Source organism: Panthera onca, chromosome B4 (assembly GCF_046562875.1).
Source record: "Panthera onca isolate mPanOnc1 chromosome B4, mPanOnc1 haplotype 2, whole genome shotgun sequence".
Taxonomy (NCBI): domain Eukaryota; kingdom Metazoa; phylum Chordata; class Mammalia; order Carnivora; family Felidae; genus Panthera; species Panthera onca.
In genome coordinates this window covers 49,606,635-49,624,582 of record NC_138345.1, presented here as the reverse complement: position 1 = coordinate 49,624,582, position 17,948 = coordinate 49,606,635, and the positions used below count along the sequence as shown (strand labels likewise).

Below are 17,948 nucleotides of genomic sequence, written 5' to 3'. Positions count from 1 at the left end.
AAACCTGAGGTGTTTTTTGTTTTGTTTTGTTTTGTTTTGTTTTGTTTTTTTAAGCAGTTGCTCTCAGTTCAGTTTCACTCATCGTATCCCAATTTTTTTTTCTAATTAAATTCAGGACTTTATCCTTTATAAATGTTAATTCACCATCTTAAATAACAGACATTTTTAAAACTTGATTCTGTCACCCAGTGAGTTACTAATCTTTACTCTTCTACTCGCTTTGTGTCATCTGCAAATTTAGTAAGCAAGTTCCTAGACTTCTTCCAGGTAATTGAAAAAATTGTTGAATTGGACAGGACCAAAAATAGAACCTTATGGAAAGTTCCTAAAGATCTCACTGCAAGTTATCAACTAATCTTCCTCTTTTGGATGTAATCAGCTCCCACTTCATCTAATTACTATCATTCAGCCCATGCATTTCATCATTCCCTGAATGATGTCACAGGAGACTGTCATATGTTTTTCTGGGAGCAGGATATATCTGTGTTTGTGACACTCCCTTTAGCCATCAGAATAGCATTCATCAAGAAAGGAAGTGAAGTTTATTTAGAGGATTAGGTCTTGTGACCCTAAATTGGCTTATGTGACCAATTAAGGCCCCTAAAAAAGAATGATCTTATATGGATGACATTGGGTGGGTCATTATCTTCTCTAAGACTTTCCCTTTATTTAAAAAAGGGAATGCTGCACTCCACTTTTCTCAGAGATGATGATAATTTTAATGTCAGAGCTTACTTTAAATATAAAGGAAGTCGTACCTTGTCATGGCCTGTTTTGTTAAAACAAGATCAGTCTTTTAGTCAAACAGCCAGACCAATTTTCATGACAGAGCCGACCATAAAGACCCCAACACTGTAACTATGTGTTTAAGCATCCCACATGCCTCCACGTTCCATTTAGCATATAAGATATTTTAAACCTTTAAGGATTCATGTCAGCTGAGCATGTGTGCATGTGAGTGTGTGTGAGTGTTGGTGTATGATTGGAAGAGACGATCAGCTATCACAGTCTCCCAGTCTCCAAGCTGCATTAGTCATTTTTAGCACCATGATGGAGAATGGTGTGAATGTGGTAAATTCAAAAGATTTCTCAAAACTTGACTGTGCAGACAGATAACTGTTAGAGTGACATTTTCAGTACAAGTGAGAAAACTGATCCTTCTGGGATCTCTAACTCTGAGTGCTTTAAAGGAGAAGATACAAGACTAAACCCATCCTCCTACACTAATCATTTCAGGAATAGTTTATCTAAAAGTAGCAATGCTAATATAAGGGGGTGAAGAAGTCAGTCAAACTGCTTATTTCCACCATATGCCATTAGCAGTCAGATCAATTTTCTCATACTCATGAGTCTAAGCTTACCTTTTGAAAAAAAAAATAACAAAATAGAATTCAGTGAAAAGTGACATCTTAGTTATGGACGCGAAGATGATTGAAAGATCCAAAGCAAAATGTCTAAGGGAAAAAGGATAATTGGGCAGAATCAAGAAGTCAAGGAATACATCTTCTTGTCCCTGTTAGTCCTTCCTCTTAGAATTCAGGAAGGGAGTAAGGAATTTAGCCGTTTGATTGTATATTGTAGATGTACAATAACAATACAAACCATTACTTTTGTGCACTTTTATCAGTGTGGTGCTTTATGTCTATTTCCTCTAGTTCTCATAGAAATCTTGGAAGTTATTAGTGACACCATTTTAGAGAAGGAGAAATTGAGACTCAGAAAAGTTAAGTATTGTGCTCAAGGTCTCACAGCTTATTAAGAACTGAGTTGAATGTCAGATTTGTCTGACGCAAAGATCTGTCCTTTCTATCTCTTTTGAGCCAATAACAATGGATAGTTCTTTCCATCGTCTAAGAGATATTTTGAACTCTGCCCTGATATTGTTATGAACTCTAAGGCCTCTGAGCAGCTTCAAAGGTCTCTGTGGAGCCAAAGGTTGAGGATGTAGAACAAGTTATATCTGAGATACATACCCCCATTGTACAAGGAGGATTCTGAATCTAATTCTGACTGAACACCATGAGCAGGATTTGCCTGTGAGAATTGTGGGCCCACCAAGTAAGCTGTGGGAGCGCTGGCACTAGACCAGTTGACAGACAAGTAGAGAATGGCCTGGCTAAAGATAAATTATGAGGTAGCAGGCCATTTTCCCTTCCTAGGTCTAAAAATCTCATTTCAAAACCCAGATGAAGCTGGACCTGAGGCACTGATATGAATTTGAAGAAACATATCTTTAAGAAAATAGGCATGGACTTATGGGATCCAGTTAAATAGTTTTCCAGATGCATAAATATTTTCTTTCAAGTTTACTGCAACTACAAATTCCTGTTTCACGAGCGACTCAGAGTTTCATGGCAACACGGCTGTCAGTGGTCTCAATAATCACAGATGTTTAAATGAGAATTTTAAAAGATCACATTTTTAACTTAAAATGATCTTGATAGGAATCAAACAGCTAAATTCTTTACTCCCTTCCTGAGTTCTGTATCTTCAATATTTCTAATATTTTCAAAATATTAAACTACTAAAATTTCCATAACCATAGATAAATAAATATGCATATATATATATATATGCATATATATATATTATATATATATGCATATATATATATCAAAATATTAAACTACTAAAATTTCCATAACCATAGATAAATAAATATGCATATATATATATATGCATATATATATATATATATGCATATATATATATGAGAGGATTGTTTCAAACAGGAAATGGCAAACTGGGTAAAACGCTACTGTGAGATCAAATAAAAATGAAGAATGGAAAGTATCTGCAGGTTTGGCAACATCATTATCACTGAAAACTTTACAAGAGTCATTTCAGTGGTAAGAAGGAAATGAAGACAAGTTTGGAATAGGGTGAAGAATATCTAGTAAGTGAAACATTAAAGGTATCACATTCTAACAACCTTTTTGAGGAACTTGGCACTAAAGAAGATTTAAGAGATAAAGTGGTAGCTAGATGGGCATGTGGGTAGATTTGCCAGATTTAATAAATAAAAGCACAGAGTCTTTTGAACTTTCAGGTAAACAATGAATCCTTCGCTTTTAGTATAAGCACGTCTCATGCAATACTGTGAGCATACTTTGCACCAAAAAATTATTTGTACGATATTTATGACAGAGCTGATCCTAGAAAATAACTCGTTGTTGTTCTGAGATTCAAATTTAATGATGGGTCCTGTATTTTATCTGGGACGTTAGGTGTGAGTTCAAGATACTTTTTTATTTCCAGAGATACTTGGCCATATTTAACCGATAAGAACATCTGGTGTAGATGGAGAAGCTAAAAATGCAAGAGAAAGAAGAGAGATTGACTTCTTACTGGAGGGTGGATGCTTCTTTCCTGCACTAAAACAGAAGAGAGAATGGGGAGGTGTGGTCCTGGTATTGGCAAGATGCTGACTCCTACTGTTCAAGGCTCTCAGTTTTCTTTATGACATATGCAGCAAGCCATTCATGAGAGCAAAGGGGGATTAGGATGAAAATGAGGAATAGGAAGAGCAGGGAGCTAAGAACGTGTTGTCACAGGAGCGAGAGATGATTTAGAAGAAGAAAATTAGGATTGCCATCAGTGTTGAAGGCCCAGTTGATACTGGTCATTACAAAGAGCAATACAAAATTACCTAAAGCATGATTTTGTCCAGTGATAGTCAGGTATCCAATGCAGTTATGAAGCTGTCTGGTAGATTTTAAAATGGTCTGAAAACCACAAGAGAGGAAGAAAGGCACAAACCGTACTCTTGAATTAAAGCAATTTGAAGTAAACCTCACATGTGGTTTCCCTCCAAATATGCAAGAGGGGGGTGGATATCTTTTCAAATTCTGAAATAAACAAGTCTACATCATTAGCTAACTGAAGTTACAATAGAGAACAGACTGTACAAAAAAGCAGATATTGGGAAAAATCAGTTCCTGCTATATCCATGATATTATTTAAATTCAGTATTTTGCTATTTTAAACAGTTCCACTTCGAGGTTGACTTATAAATTCAGTTCACAAATACGTATTGGGTTCCTACTATGTGCGAGCACTGGCTAGATAGTGAATTAATAATACCACGGCTGATGTTTAATTAACAAGAAGAATCTTATAGAAATATTTGACACTCAAATTAATATCAGATATATTCATTTGACTAATGCTATTACAATTACAGTTCATAGCTAATGGCATTATCGGGCTATTATCACAAAGCATTACCTCTCTTCTAAAACTCATTTCCATGATAATTCATTGAAATCATCATGAGAACACACTATCTTGATGGGTTTTTACCTCCCAGTGCTCTTCAAGAGAATGAACTCACCCTTATAAGAAAGCCTGTTTTCCCAAATATCATCCCATGCTCATTCTTTTTGCAGATCAGGTGAACAATGCACATAGTGCTTTCTCTACAATTTTGAAAGACACGGCATCCCTTCCTGGAAACAGCAACCTAACTTCATTTTTATTCACAATTCCCAGGAAGAACAAATGCCAATTAAAGTCTCCATGCAGACATTGTTAGGAGAGCCAGGAATTGAGTATGTGCAGATTTGGGGCCCAACCTCAGTTCACCCATTCGATCAACAAATAATTATTCTGTCTCCTTTACATGACTTCAGGCAGACACTTTAGCCTCTCCATGCCTCTGTTTCCTCGTCTGTAAATTGAGGCTAATAATAGTTTGAGTACTTATTCGACAAATAGGAAAAGGTGGTAGAAAAGCCAGAGTAGAATATAGTTGTTAGATATTATTTCCTTCAGGTATCATGAAAATTAATGTGTTTTAAAAATTAACTCAGGTAGGAGAGCTATGAATCTCAAATGAAGCATTTAAATCAGGTTACTGAATAGAGGAAGGAAAGAAATTAACATTTATTAAGTGTCAGTTATATGCAGACCTTGCTATATGTATTTCACAAAGATATTATTTCATTAAATCTTCACAACAATTCTTTGGGGGTGGATATTTGTAGCCCCATCTCATGTAAAAGGAAAATGAACTCGGAAAGTTATATAAGTTGTCCAAATCTTACAACAGTGGTGGATTCCTGATTCCCAAGCTCTTTTTGCTGCACAGGGTTTATTTCCCGTGGCACAGAAGTACATCCACCCTGGAGAATGACTGTTACATGTCTTTAATTACATACTTCTTCGCACATAGTGAAGTGATAGATGTGCCTAAGATAAAGTTAGGTATAAAAGCCATTTCAGTTTTGTCTCAACAATTTTGGAGGTTTACCACATCACCAGTGTTACAAAAAATAACTTTAAAAATATATTGCCAAAGTCTCAGGGAAAATAATTGCTTACTGTGCTCAACTCTAATTTGAAGAGATTCCAAAAGGCACCATCTAATATTTTCAAAGGTCCACTACATTCAAAATAAAACAGTAGTTAGTAAAAAGGGGAAATATTGAATCTTTCTCCAAAAAGACATAGCAGAAATCTGCCTCTCATCAAAAGCAACATGCCGTAGCCCTTAAAATAATGCCATGTATATTTGAGATAGTTGGTAAATCTAGGATTTCAGTAGGGAATATAGTGACATATCACTGAAGTGAGTGAATCTTAGGTTTCAGAATAGACTGGTTATTGTTACTTGGGATACTATGATTTCCAAAATGATATCTTAGGACAGTTTTATAAATAGCACATAACTTCCAAGTTACAACATCCAGGCTGCTATTCAATACTTCAATTGCTGAAGAAGAGTAGGTTGTGAGAGAAAACCACCCTTTTCTGTTGTTTGATAATAAACCAGAAATGACTTTTAGAAGTCAGAGTTTTCCCGAAGTATGCTTGAGGAAATCATTTTAAAATATTATTTTTTTGCTGCTAAGGTAATGTATGACCAGATAAATCCAAACTGTAAAGGAGGAGGGGAAAAGGCCAAAAAGATGATGGCAATTATTATTGGGGTAAATTTTTTTCCAATTTTTTTTTATTTGTGTGCATGTGGGGAGGGGGTATTAGATTTATATAGAGAGGGACGCCTGGGTGGCTCAATCTGTCAAGGGTCCTACTTCAGCTCAGGTCATGATCTTGCAGTTCATGGGTTTAAGCCCCGCATCAGGCTCACTGTTGTCCACCAAGAGCCTGCTTCAGATCCTCTGTCCCCTTCTCGCTGCCCATCCTCTGCTTGCTCTCTCTCTCTCTTTCTCTCTCAAAAATAAACTTAAAAAAATTATATACAGAGATATTTTAAACAAAATTGTAGTCTGAATAACTCCCGAGGAATGCTCAATAAAAAATTATATCAAGTCCCACTTTTTTTTCCTTTGAAAATATCATGAGCATCTTTCCATGTCATTTGAATTTCTAAAACAAACAATCAAAAAGACTCTTTTTTTTTTCCAGAATCCTGGGAATGGAATTACTCATTCAATAAGGATAAATATTTTAAAGACTATTGTTTTCTAAAAGGCTGCATCAATTATACCACCATTGTGATAGAATAATACTTGTCTCAAGATGTTAATTGCAACCCTGAGCATAATAGTATTTTGATCTTTGTGAATATGATTGGCAAAAATTATATTCCATTATTACTTTAATTTGTATTTTTCAGAATGGAAAATTGAAATTTTTAATGTATGAACACTTTTATCTTTACTCACTCATGACATGCTTGATCATATTCTTTGCCCATTTTTCTTTTGGTCTATTTGTCATTTTTTCCTATTGATTTATATGTTTTTTAAACTTTAAGGATATTATCACTTAGTCAAATATATTGCTGATATTTTCCTATTTTAACTCAACATTTTAGTTTCATAGATGAGTTTGGTTTGCACAAGTTTTGCTGATATAGGTAATCAAACCTATTAACCTTTTTCATTGTGAACATGAATAACATGTTCATGCATTGTGAACATGCAATATCATTGCATTTATCTATGGTTATGGAAATTTTAGTAGTTTAATACTTTGAAAATCATATTTTTATCCATGTGGACTTTTTTTTATGTTAGGTAAATACATATTTCCTTCAAATAACCAAATTTCACAGCATAACTTGATATTTGTTGTGAAAAGTTACTTAAACCATAAATACCCCATAGCCATAGGATAAGTGGAATGAAACTAATCAGTTAGTAATATATACTTTAATATATTCTTAGTTCTTAGGCTATCGTAGGGCTTTTTAGAACTGTCTATTTTGTTCCTGTCAGCTGCCTCTTGATTTTAGCTTAGTATCACCCTCTGTTTAATTATTATGACTTTATGATATGTATCAACTATTGCTAATCATACTTCTCCTTATAGTTTACTCTTCATTTGTAAATTCTTATTTCCTATAGTGTACATTTCCAGGTGAATTTTAGAATCATTTTATCAATTTTCCCCAAATCTCGTGTTTATGTTAATGAAATAAGTACTACTTGTTAATTAAAACAATAAAGCTTTTCGGGGTGCCTGAGTGGCTCAGTTGGTTAAGCCTCTGACTTCGGCTCAGGTCATGATCTCATGGTCCCCGTGTCCGGCTCTGTGCTAACAGCTCAGAGCCTGGAGCCTGCTTCAGATTCTGTGTCTCCCTCTCTCTCTGTTCCTCCCCTGCTCACACTCTGTCTCTGTCTCTGTCTCTCTCTCTCAAAAAGAAATAAAAGATTTTTAAAAATTAAATAAATAAATAAATAAATAAATAAATAAATAAAAGCTTTTATAATATTTAGTGTTCCCTCTAAGTAGATAACATAACTTTTTTTATTTATTCAATGTTAAAAAATTCAGTTCAGTTAGATTTTCTTTTCTTCATCCATGTCTTGAACATTTCTGTTGGACTTATTGTAGGCATTTTATGCTCTTTCTCATTTTGCTGTTATGAACTGACTTCTTTCCCTCCTTCCAAATTCACTGAGATAATAATTATGTGTCATATAGGGGGAGTATTAATATTTATGTCTATATCTTACATCCAACTTCTTAAACTTTCTTAGTAAATTTATGAGAGTATTTATCTTTTTCAGTTTACAGAAAAATTATCTAATCTTAAATATAATTTTTAAAAATCCTTATTTCCAATATTAACTCTGATGCTTTATACCTTTATCAGGACAAAGAACTTCAGAACAGTGTTAATACCAGAAGACAGTCACATTTTACCCTGTTCATAATCTTAATTTGAATCTCTATTTTTTTAAACATATTTGTAGGTCTATAATGTTAAAGGATATTCTTTATCATAAGAAAATTTCTATTTCTTGTTTTCTAAGATCTAAACAAATCAGAGTAAATTTTATCGAATGCTTCTTAAGTAGCTCTTGAGATCACCTCTTGATTTTCTTACTATTCCTGATATTATAGTATATTTAATTAATAGATTTTTCAATATTAAATCATCTTCACATACATGAGATAGACAACAGCTGGCAGTAGCAATATTTGATGGTTCTTTGCTTTCTAGAAAGATCCAGGGGAAAGAGTCATCTCTTCCATGAAAATTAAAAGGTACATTCAGGATGCATTATCTCTTTTGAAGATACTTCCTGGTAACTTTTCCCCCATTGTTTCTTGCCAGTAAGATTTTTCTTTTTTCTTGGTTCAATTTAGATAATTAAGGTTTTCCTAGATAATCATCCCATTTCCATAATATACTTTTTTAGTTTTATTTTTTTATTCAATTATATTAACATACAGTGTTATATTAGTTTTAGGTGTACAATATAGTGATTCAACAATTCTATACATTATTCAGTGCTCATTAGGACAAGTGTAGTCTTAATCCCCTTCACCTGTTTCACCAATCCCCCCCCCCCCCACCCCGACCTCCCTTCTGGGAACCATCTATTTGTTCTCTATAGTTAGGAGTCTGTTTTTCAGTTTGTCTTTTTCCTTATTCCTTTGTTTTGTTTCTTAAATTCCACATATGAGTAAAATCATATTATTTGTCTTTCTTTGGCTGACTTATTTCACTTAGCATTAGACCCTCTAGATGGACCCGTGCTGTGGCAGATGGCAAGATTTCATTTTTTTAAAAGTGTTTATTTACTTTTGAGAGAGAGAGAGAGAGAGAGAGAGAGAAACCAAGTGTGAGTGGGAGAAGAACAGAGGGAGAGGAAGACACAGAACTCAAAGCAGGCTCCAGGCTCCGCACTGTCAGCACAGAGGCTTAAATTCACAAACTGTGAGATCATGACCTGAGCCGAAGTTGGACACTTAACCCACTGAGACACCCAAGTGCTCCTCATTCTTTTTTTATGGCTGAGTAATATTCCATCATACACATAATGAGATACACACACACGTATACACCACACCTTCCTTCTTCCATAAGATTTTTGAAACTAATATAGCACACTTATAAATAAATATTGTTATGGCCCCTGACTCTTTTGTTATCTATTCTCTTTGGATTTGTCAGGGTTTCTGTTGTTGTTACCTTTTCTTGCAATGAATCAGGCCTTAGAATTATTAAATCTAATATTCTTTAATATATTGATTTTCTGCTGTCATCTTTATTTTTTTCTTTGACTTTCCTTATAATTCTTATTTATTTTCTAGGGTTCATTTGTGCTGAATGTTTAGTTCATTTATTTGCATTCCTTCAATTTGAAAACATATGTGCCTTTAAATGTACCTCTGAATAGAATTTAAATCTGTATCCCTAAATTTATAAATGCAATTTCCTCATCACTTCATTTTCAAATACTTTGTGGTTGTGGGTTTCATTTTTCTCTTTGACCAAATGATTATGTAGGGGCAGTATCTTAATTTCTAGGAGATTTGGTTTGCTATTGATGTTATTTAAACTTCTATAAGAGAGTATTTTTTTACTAAACAATAGTATAATCTTTATTAAACTCTTATCAGTCACATTATTCTAATCCTCTACATCATTTTCTTTGTTGCTTTTTCTATCAAAACTTGAGCAAAATGTGACAGTCATTCACAAAAATTGATCTACCTGTTTTTATCCAAGTTTCCAACAGACTTGTTATATTTTCATTACTTAAAGGATGTTCATTGACCTATCTTCAATTTGGACTGTGCTTTTTATAAATAGAAAAAAATCCTCAGTGTCTCTTTGACACTATTTTTCCTTTGAATTCAACTTTGCCTGAAATTACTATTTTGTTTTATTTTTGTCTCTTCCTTATGATTTCCTATATTATTATTATTATTATTATCATTATTGTTATTTTAACTTTTGTCGTTGTGTGTTAGGGGTGTTTTTTCATAAGCAAAAGTTGTAATATGTATACAGTCCCTTTTCCTTCTTCATTTTGACCTTTTTTGTATTTAGTCATCCTCAGTAGGAGAAATTTACTGATAGGCAATATTTACCAACTAAGAATGTGTATGGATTCCCTTAGCCTATGTCACTTTCCATATGTTTAATGAAGTTTTCTGTGAAAGTGCCCCCATTAAAACCCAAGCAATCGTGATAAGCAAACTGCTGGGCTGGAGTGAGAATTTGACACCATTTTCTGATTGTCCAACAATCTGATCAAATAATGTGATTATAAACTGGTCTCAAGCATACATGATTATTGAGTGCTCCCTAGAGCCCACATTCACCTATAATGCTTTTCTTTGGGAGCTACGCTACCTGAAAGCAATGTGCCTTGACTGCCATGCACCCACTACTTCCTGTCTTCTTGTTTTAAAGGAGTCATACCGCCTGATGTAGTTTAGAAGCAGAGCTACTTGGTACTGGGTACTGATTAGAATGGAATATGGAACTGCTCCTTCTTCTCCCCAAAACAGTAATCATGCATCAGAGCCACAGAAGCTACTAGAATTCTGTGTAGAACTGACCTTGATTTCTGTGTAGGGGCATGTTCTCATCACCTCCTATTCACCTGGTCAGTGTGGGAGGGGTCCTCAACCTAAATAGGGTAAGGTGGCTGAAAATATGACACCTGACACTGGAGAGATGGGCTAACAGCAGCTTATTAGTCAGACACGCTCACAGGTCAGGGGAGGAGAACGTGTCACACAGGGCCATATGGGGGCTAACTTGAGAATAGAGCAACAAAGGTCTGTGGAGGGCAAGCCTGGTAGTAACAAAACAGGGAGTGACTCTTGGATCCCACAGGAGGATGTGACTTCCTGTTTGCTTGATGTTGAGGTCTGAGAAGGAGGTGAGAGCTTTAGGGTGAATACCAGTAGCAGGCAGCTGGGCTGACTAATAGGGGAACTAACCAGGTGAGGGAGGCCTTCCCCTGGGGTGAGGAGTGTGTCTGAAAGGGCAAAGAACTATGTGGTTAGGCCTTTGGGGCCCTGTGAGGCTCAAAGACATAAAGACAGCATATGAAATTTGGGGCTTTACAATACAAGGCATAATATGGGACAAGAATAAAGCATTTTCTTCTTTCATATTAGTGACTTTGTGCTGTTTATAGTAACATAAGCCTATTAGCATCATTGGGGCTTTAGTAGTGCAGTTTGTAAGATGAGGATTCTACTGAGCAATGCCTCAACATACCTCTCTGCACCTTCACTCTTTAATCTGTAAAATCTGTAAAATTCTATAGTCCTTTTGTCTCTAAAATGGCCATGATAATTTAAAATAAATAGAAACATTTTACTTAGTGTCTATAAGGTCTAATACTCCAGAGTAATTACCTGTTTGCATGTCTCTTCTACAAATCTATGAGCTCGTTTTCTTAAGCAACTTGAAATGCCCATTTTTTGATACATGAAAATTTCTTAACAAATAATTTTCAAATGAACGAATAAATCTAACTGAACAAGAAATATGTGGAGAACTTCTGAGCAATGCTAAATATTTCGTGAATGTTCTATTACCGAGTGGTCTAACATTCATTACTAACTAGCTGGTTATTCTACTAAAGTACTTAACTTGGGTTCACTGTGAGCATTGACATATGGCACTTACCACTGTTTATGTAGCACATTCTTTTCTCATGTTGTTAAACTTCCTTACCTTCCCAAGCTAAGATCTGGAGAAGTTTAGTTTGTTCCATTTTAGACCTAAAGTCTTCTCTTTGTCTCCTTTGGCAAGGATGCCCCAGATTTCAATCAGCTACTAGAAATGTCAGGTGAAAAATGGCACAAATGTGAATTACGACAATAAAAGTTTATAAGCTACTAAAATAAAGTTATAGTACCTAAGAGCTGAGTCAACTGACAATGTTAAATGGAACATTTTACAACCAGTCCTGGGATAATGATAAAAAAAAAAAAAAAGTGGCACACAGAACATGAAGAAATATCTGACAGGAAATGGGCCCGAGATCAAGTTCAGGCTACATGATTTTGTATGAGCTACTTCTAAAGTGTGTGTGGGTGGGAGTGATAATCTAAATTTTATGGAGCGCCTCCTCTGTGTCCAACCCTTGACATCCTAACTTCTCATAACAGCTCAGTGAGAAAGGTGTTGCTGTCATTTTAGAGAGGAGAAACCGAGGCTGAAGTGGTTCAATTAAACAAATGCCCAAAAACAAAACTATTAAATAACAGAGATAATATTTGACTTCAAAATCTCTCCACCTCCAAGCCCATTCTCTTTCTATCAGTCTATGTAAAGAGATAGCTTTGGGTGAAACTCACACCCAAAGCTATCTCTTTACATAGACTTATAATCTCTATATAAATAAAACAAATTTTAGGTTTCATGAAGTATCCCTCTGTCCAACTTGATGCTAGTGTGTGTCCTATGCTATCAATTCAGGTGATTGTTCCCCTTACCATGGAGCTCACCATATAGATTAGCTACACAGGGAATGTAAAATTATAGCTAAGTAAGGCAAAAATATGGGGCTAGCATGAAGATCAGCATTAGGAAGGAAGTTGAACACTAAAAATGATGTTCAAGAAGGACTACAGAAATGTTATCAGGAGTTTGAATTGGTGATATGGCAATCATTCATTTTATTTTTTTAAATAACTCCACTCACAAAATATTTTGTGTTACTCATAAATTCCCGCTGCTTTCCCTAACCTTTCTAGCATGACATCCTCTTGTCACCCCACATGCCCATAATTCCCAGTCACGGTGCTTCTCATTTGTGCCCACCACAGTATCCCCAGTGACAGATACAATGGCACATGCAGGGGGAGCTGGTGCTATCCTGATAGGCTGGAGCCTATCCTGATAGGCTGCTATTTGCTGTAATTGCATAATTTTTTAGAAATATTATGTTTTACCTTTAAAGATCTTACAAAATTTATATTCTTCTCCCTCATCTGACTTTGTTATAATATAAAGATAGCCTTTTCAATTACTTATTATGGACCAAAATTCATGCTCCAAGCAGAATTAATGTCATGTTAATTCTGAGGCTTCGCATACTCTGTACAAACTCCTCTCATTCTAGCCAGAGAAACACAGTGATAAAATGGTCTAAACGCATCACATGCAAAGTGCTGATGTGAAATGAAAAGGACAGAAATATGATTGGGATATTAATTCAGGAGAAATAAGGAAATAGGACTGTTTGAATAAGGTTAGCAGGGTGGTTTAGTTCTTCCTGAAAATATGTGTGATGTTATCTCACCTTACCTTGACTTCCACCCCAACTACCCCCGTTCAAGTACAATCAAATGCTTGGTTTCTACACACACACACACACACAAGAGGGCTACACAATACCCAATAGACAGACACAGACGGAAACGTTATGTGAAATTACTCCTATCAGATGAAGGCATTATGTCAATATAGCAATAACACCATGCACTTCTATTGTAATGGAACACAAATTAATAAAATGGGGAAGTAGAACTTGCCAAACAGCTTTAAACTCAATACCAGATTTCAATTATAGGTCCAAGACACGAGCTAATTTTCATGGTTGGTCCGTAATAATAGTCATTGTTAAATGACAGAAGAGAAACGGCTTTAAATGGGAAGTGGCACAATTAATCACAGCTGTCATACTTATGTACTTGCTGACTATCAACCCTGAACAGAACATTTAATTCAAATCTCATTTAAAAGTATGCACTATCAAGGGAGAGGCCAAGAACCATTTTCTAGCTCAGGAAGCAACTCACAACCCATGTGCCAAAGATGTTACTGAAGATCGAGTGTATCGGCACATGGACTGATTGCTCTCGTCCCACACCTCTCTTTACAACCCACTGTAGGAACTTCTATAAAAAAGCAAGAAAATGTCCAAACCTTGGCATCTGACTGCTCAAATTCCTGTTCTCATAATGTATAACTTTTTGGGGGAAGACTCTGCCCATTCAGAACTCCCACTGAATTTAAGTTTTGTCCATGGTGATAGGTTTTGCCTTTTGAACAATCTTTTTAATATTCTTTAATACTATGTATCTATAACATATTTGTTAATACTAATATCCTATTCTTGTTTTAAAAGTACTGCAAAAAATAAGTGCTGCATATATAACACATTATTTCGTATAATGTATTAAATAATAATGTATCAAAACCCACTGAAGGAAAATTGAGTGTGTGTAGAAATAGAGATAATGCATATAGATATAGATATGGATTTGGGTACAGAAAGAGAGAGAGAATTATAGCAAAGATCCAAAGAAAAGTTAAAACTTAGGAGCAAAGTAAGAGCAATTGCCTTGAATCCTAAATAGTTTCATATATACTGATGTAATAGTTTTGTGTATAGAAGTTTGACATCATAAGAAAGAGGGGGATATCTTATTTAGAAGTATTAATTTGAAGGAATTAGTTATCAGGTCAAAAAGTACTTTCATGTCGACTAGAGATTTCAAGTAGTTTGATAAATAGGTTCTGTGATACTATAATAATGTAATATTAGATTTATCTAAGATGTCAAAATAATGTAACATCTGGCATCTACGTCTATTATGTCACTAACCTTACAGCTAGAACTGACTGTGGTAAATATTTTACCTTTATTCAATGTATATTTACTGAATAATTCCTATGTGTCAGGCACTCTAGGTACTAGATATATAAGGATGAATAAGATATGTACACAGTTCCAGTTAAGTTAGCATAATCAGGGTTACTTTTATAGCTCAGTTCTTCTGAACCTATATTGCGTTATACAAATTAAGGTTTTTTTGACCTTCAAAATATTTGTGGTACTTTGCTTGTTATTTTACCATTAATTACAGAATTAAACGAGTCTCGACAATGAGTTTCAGATGAGCTTTTTTGCTTTGTAGATATTATTGAAGCGAATAAATCTCTATGAATAGTGGAATGATAAAATATTCACAGAAACTTACAACTCTGCAGTTGAATAACAATTACTTTTGTTCCAAACAGGCAATTGGTTTCCAAACACATTAAACAAAGGCAATTTAGAAAGCTTCTTCTTCTTTTTGGCATCATTAACGTTGTTGAACGTCCTGGGATTCTGGAGTGTTTCACAAAGGTAAGTTAGTGGTAAGATGAGCAATTTCTGAGTCCATGAAATATTGATCTGGGAACTATCACTGAGCCAACGGGAATCCTGTATGCCATGACTGGACAAATTAGCATATTAGAGAAATTTAACAGATTATTCAGAGCAAGAAATTTCAATTTAGACTTCACTTTTGCCATTGATCCTTATAATAAAATAGTGCTTTACTCGATTCTAAAACATGTTCTGAAAGAAGATATGTTTTATCCACTATATAGCACCACTTTAGAATTAGAAATAACCATATTGATAATAAGAATGAATGAGTCATTATCATTAAAAGCAAATATCATTAAACAAATAGCTAGAAATCTAATGATGCTTAAGATTTGGATTCCATTCAGGCCTTTCAATCAGCAGTGACCATTTCAAGGTCAATAACAAACTGCAAAATCATTTAGTCAGTCACCTGAGACCAGTCAGTGGCTTATTATGTATCATCTACCATCCATCCATTGCCAGCCCACCTCTCTCTCTCACTGACGTATTTTTGGATGACTGTGGAGTTTTGAGCAAATTGTCTAACTTCTCTGAGCCTCTGTTCTTATATTTGTAAAATAAAATCAAGAAAACCAACATCTTGTGGGCTTTAGGCATATGAATTTTGGTAAAGGGCTGAGCATAGTACCTGCCATGTTGTGGAAACTACAGAGATCTTTATTTTTCTCACTTCCCTCTATTCACTTATCTATTTAGTCATATTTTATCTCATCACTGTCACTTCTCCCTTGCCTATATCATTCTTTCATTCATTGAATAAATCTCTGTTGGAACACCAGTCATGCGATAGGTACTACATGCGATAGTAAACTAGAAGGACACAAAGTCAGTAAGTCAATAAATGTTTAGTGCCATTATGTTCCTGCTCTCACGGAGCTTATGGTTCAGTATAAAAGAGAGGCACTTAAATTTCATGCAAGGCAGAATTAATGACAAAATCAAAAGTTTTAATGGCTCCCTGAATTTTTATATTTCTTACCTTCCAAAGTATATAAGTTGTTGAATTGATCCTCCACAATATAAATACCTATCTCATTCTTGGATTGAAAGCCAAATTAGAATATCAAAGAGTCTTGCAGAAGGATCCAAGGGGAATATCCTCAGTTTTGGAGCAAAATAGAGTCATCGATGAAAACCAAAGGTGAAGGCAAAGCCTCTTTCCCCTCCATTCGTTGCCTCCAAACACATAAGTGGTGCTCATCTTCTAGTTCTCACAAACACTGCACTTCCTACATCTTCTCCCACTGTAAGATCTGACCTTTGTCTTTTCATAAAGTAGTTTGAAAGGTAATTTTTTTAGTCAGCCCGGTTGAATCCACTTCCACTACTTGGCTGTAGAAACTTCAGCAAGCTATTTAACTTTGTTAAGCCCATTTTTTTCATTGTAAAGTGAAAACAGTAAGAATAGCAATTGTGCCGCAAAATTGTTGTGAGGATGAGTAAATGCTCAGAAGTGTGAGCAATAGTAATAATAATGACCTCATGCTTTGCCTTATGCCTCCTTCTTCCTCCTTTTTAATTCTTCTTCTAGGCTCATGCAGAGGTGTGGCAAAAATGACCAGGATTATGGGCTGAATTCATGGAAGAACTAGCACTGGAACCAGACTCTATTAGCTCTGGGATTTACTCATTCATTCATTCATTCACTCACTCATTCATTCAATATACTAAGCATTGTTCCAGGCACTAGAAAAAAAAAAAAAAACCAAAACTGAAGACAGCAAAGTACCAGTCTATATGAGCTACTATTTAGTACTCAAATTCAATTATTTAAGTGTGATTCTTTCTCTGTGATTGTTGAACAAGTGAGTTACTACAAAGAAGTGACAGATGGTGGAGTGGGGTGCAGAGAAGGAGACAAGAATAAAATGGTACAAAGCACCAAATATTGGAGGAACCAAAAGTGGGAAGGGACTAAGTGATAATAGAAGATTTATTGAGAAATAAATCTGATTCTTAGCAAATCTTCTCTATTTCCCTACATTTTCTTTTCCTTTTTTTCTGTTTACTTTTTGAGGAAAGAGGGAAAAATAGAGACAGGATAAAACAAAGCAAGAAGGGAGGAGGAAATTAATTTTCCAAGTGTTGAGCACTCCTATCTTGGGCAGTATGCAACACACACACACACATAACCTCGTGTAATCTCTACCACCTCCCTGTTGCAGAAATCTTATCACTTTTTATAAATACGAAAACTAAAGTGAGAATCTAGGTAAGTAAATCGACTAGGTTCACACACCTAGGATTCAAACCCATGTGTGTTTCTTTATAAAGCTCACACACTTTCTCCTACCAGCATACTGTTTCTAAGTGCCACAGAAGAGCTCTCTACCTACTCTATAACAACCCCTTGACTCTGATGGGTAGGGAAGAAACCCATCCCTTCAGTTAAAGTAACCATACCCACCATCACCTCTCGATCAGCCACTCCACCGGGAAAGAATGGGTGTCACATATCAGAAGAAAAGAGAGTGGAAAATTTGCCAGCAGAGATCAAGCAGCTAAAACCAACTACATTAGTGCAAAGTCACACATTACCCTGGGTATCTATTGCCCATTGGGGCGGGACAGACCAAGCCAGAAGTTAGGCAAGAAACTATATGGAACTTA

General features: G+C 35.2%; 1 protein-coding gene across 1 annotated transcript in view; it reads left to right on the top strand.

Moving 5' to 3' along the window:
* Positions 1-17,948, top strand: part of SLC15A5 (solute carrier family 15 member 5) — an 84,919-nt gene that overhangs the window by 64,285 nt on the left and 2,686 nt on the right. Inside the window, exon 8 of the mRNA XM_060658264.3 lies at positions 15,200-15,308. Within this exon, the coding sequence (XP_060514247.2) occupies positions 15,200-15,308 (109 nt within the window). The remainder of the gene's footprint in view (positions 1-15,199; positions 15,309-17,948) is intronic.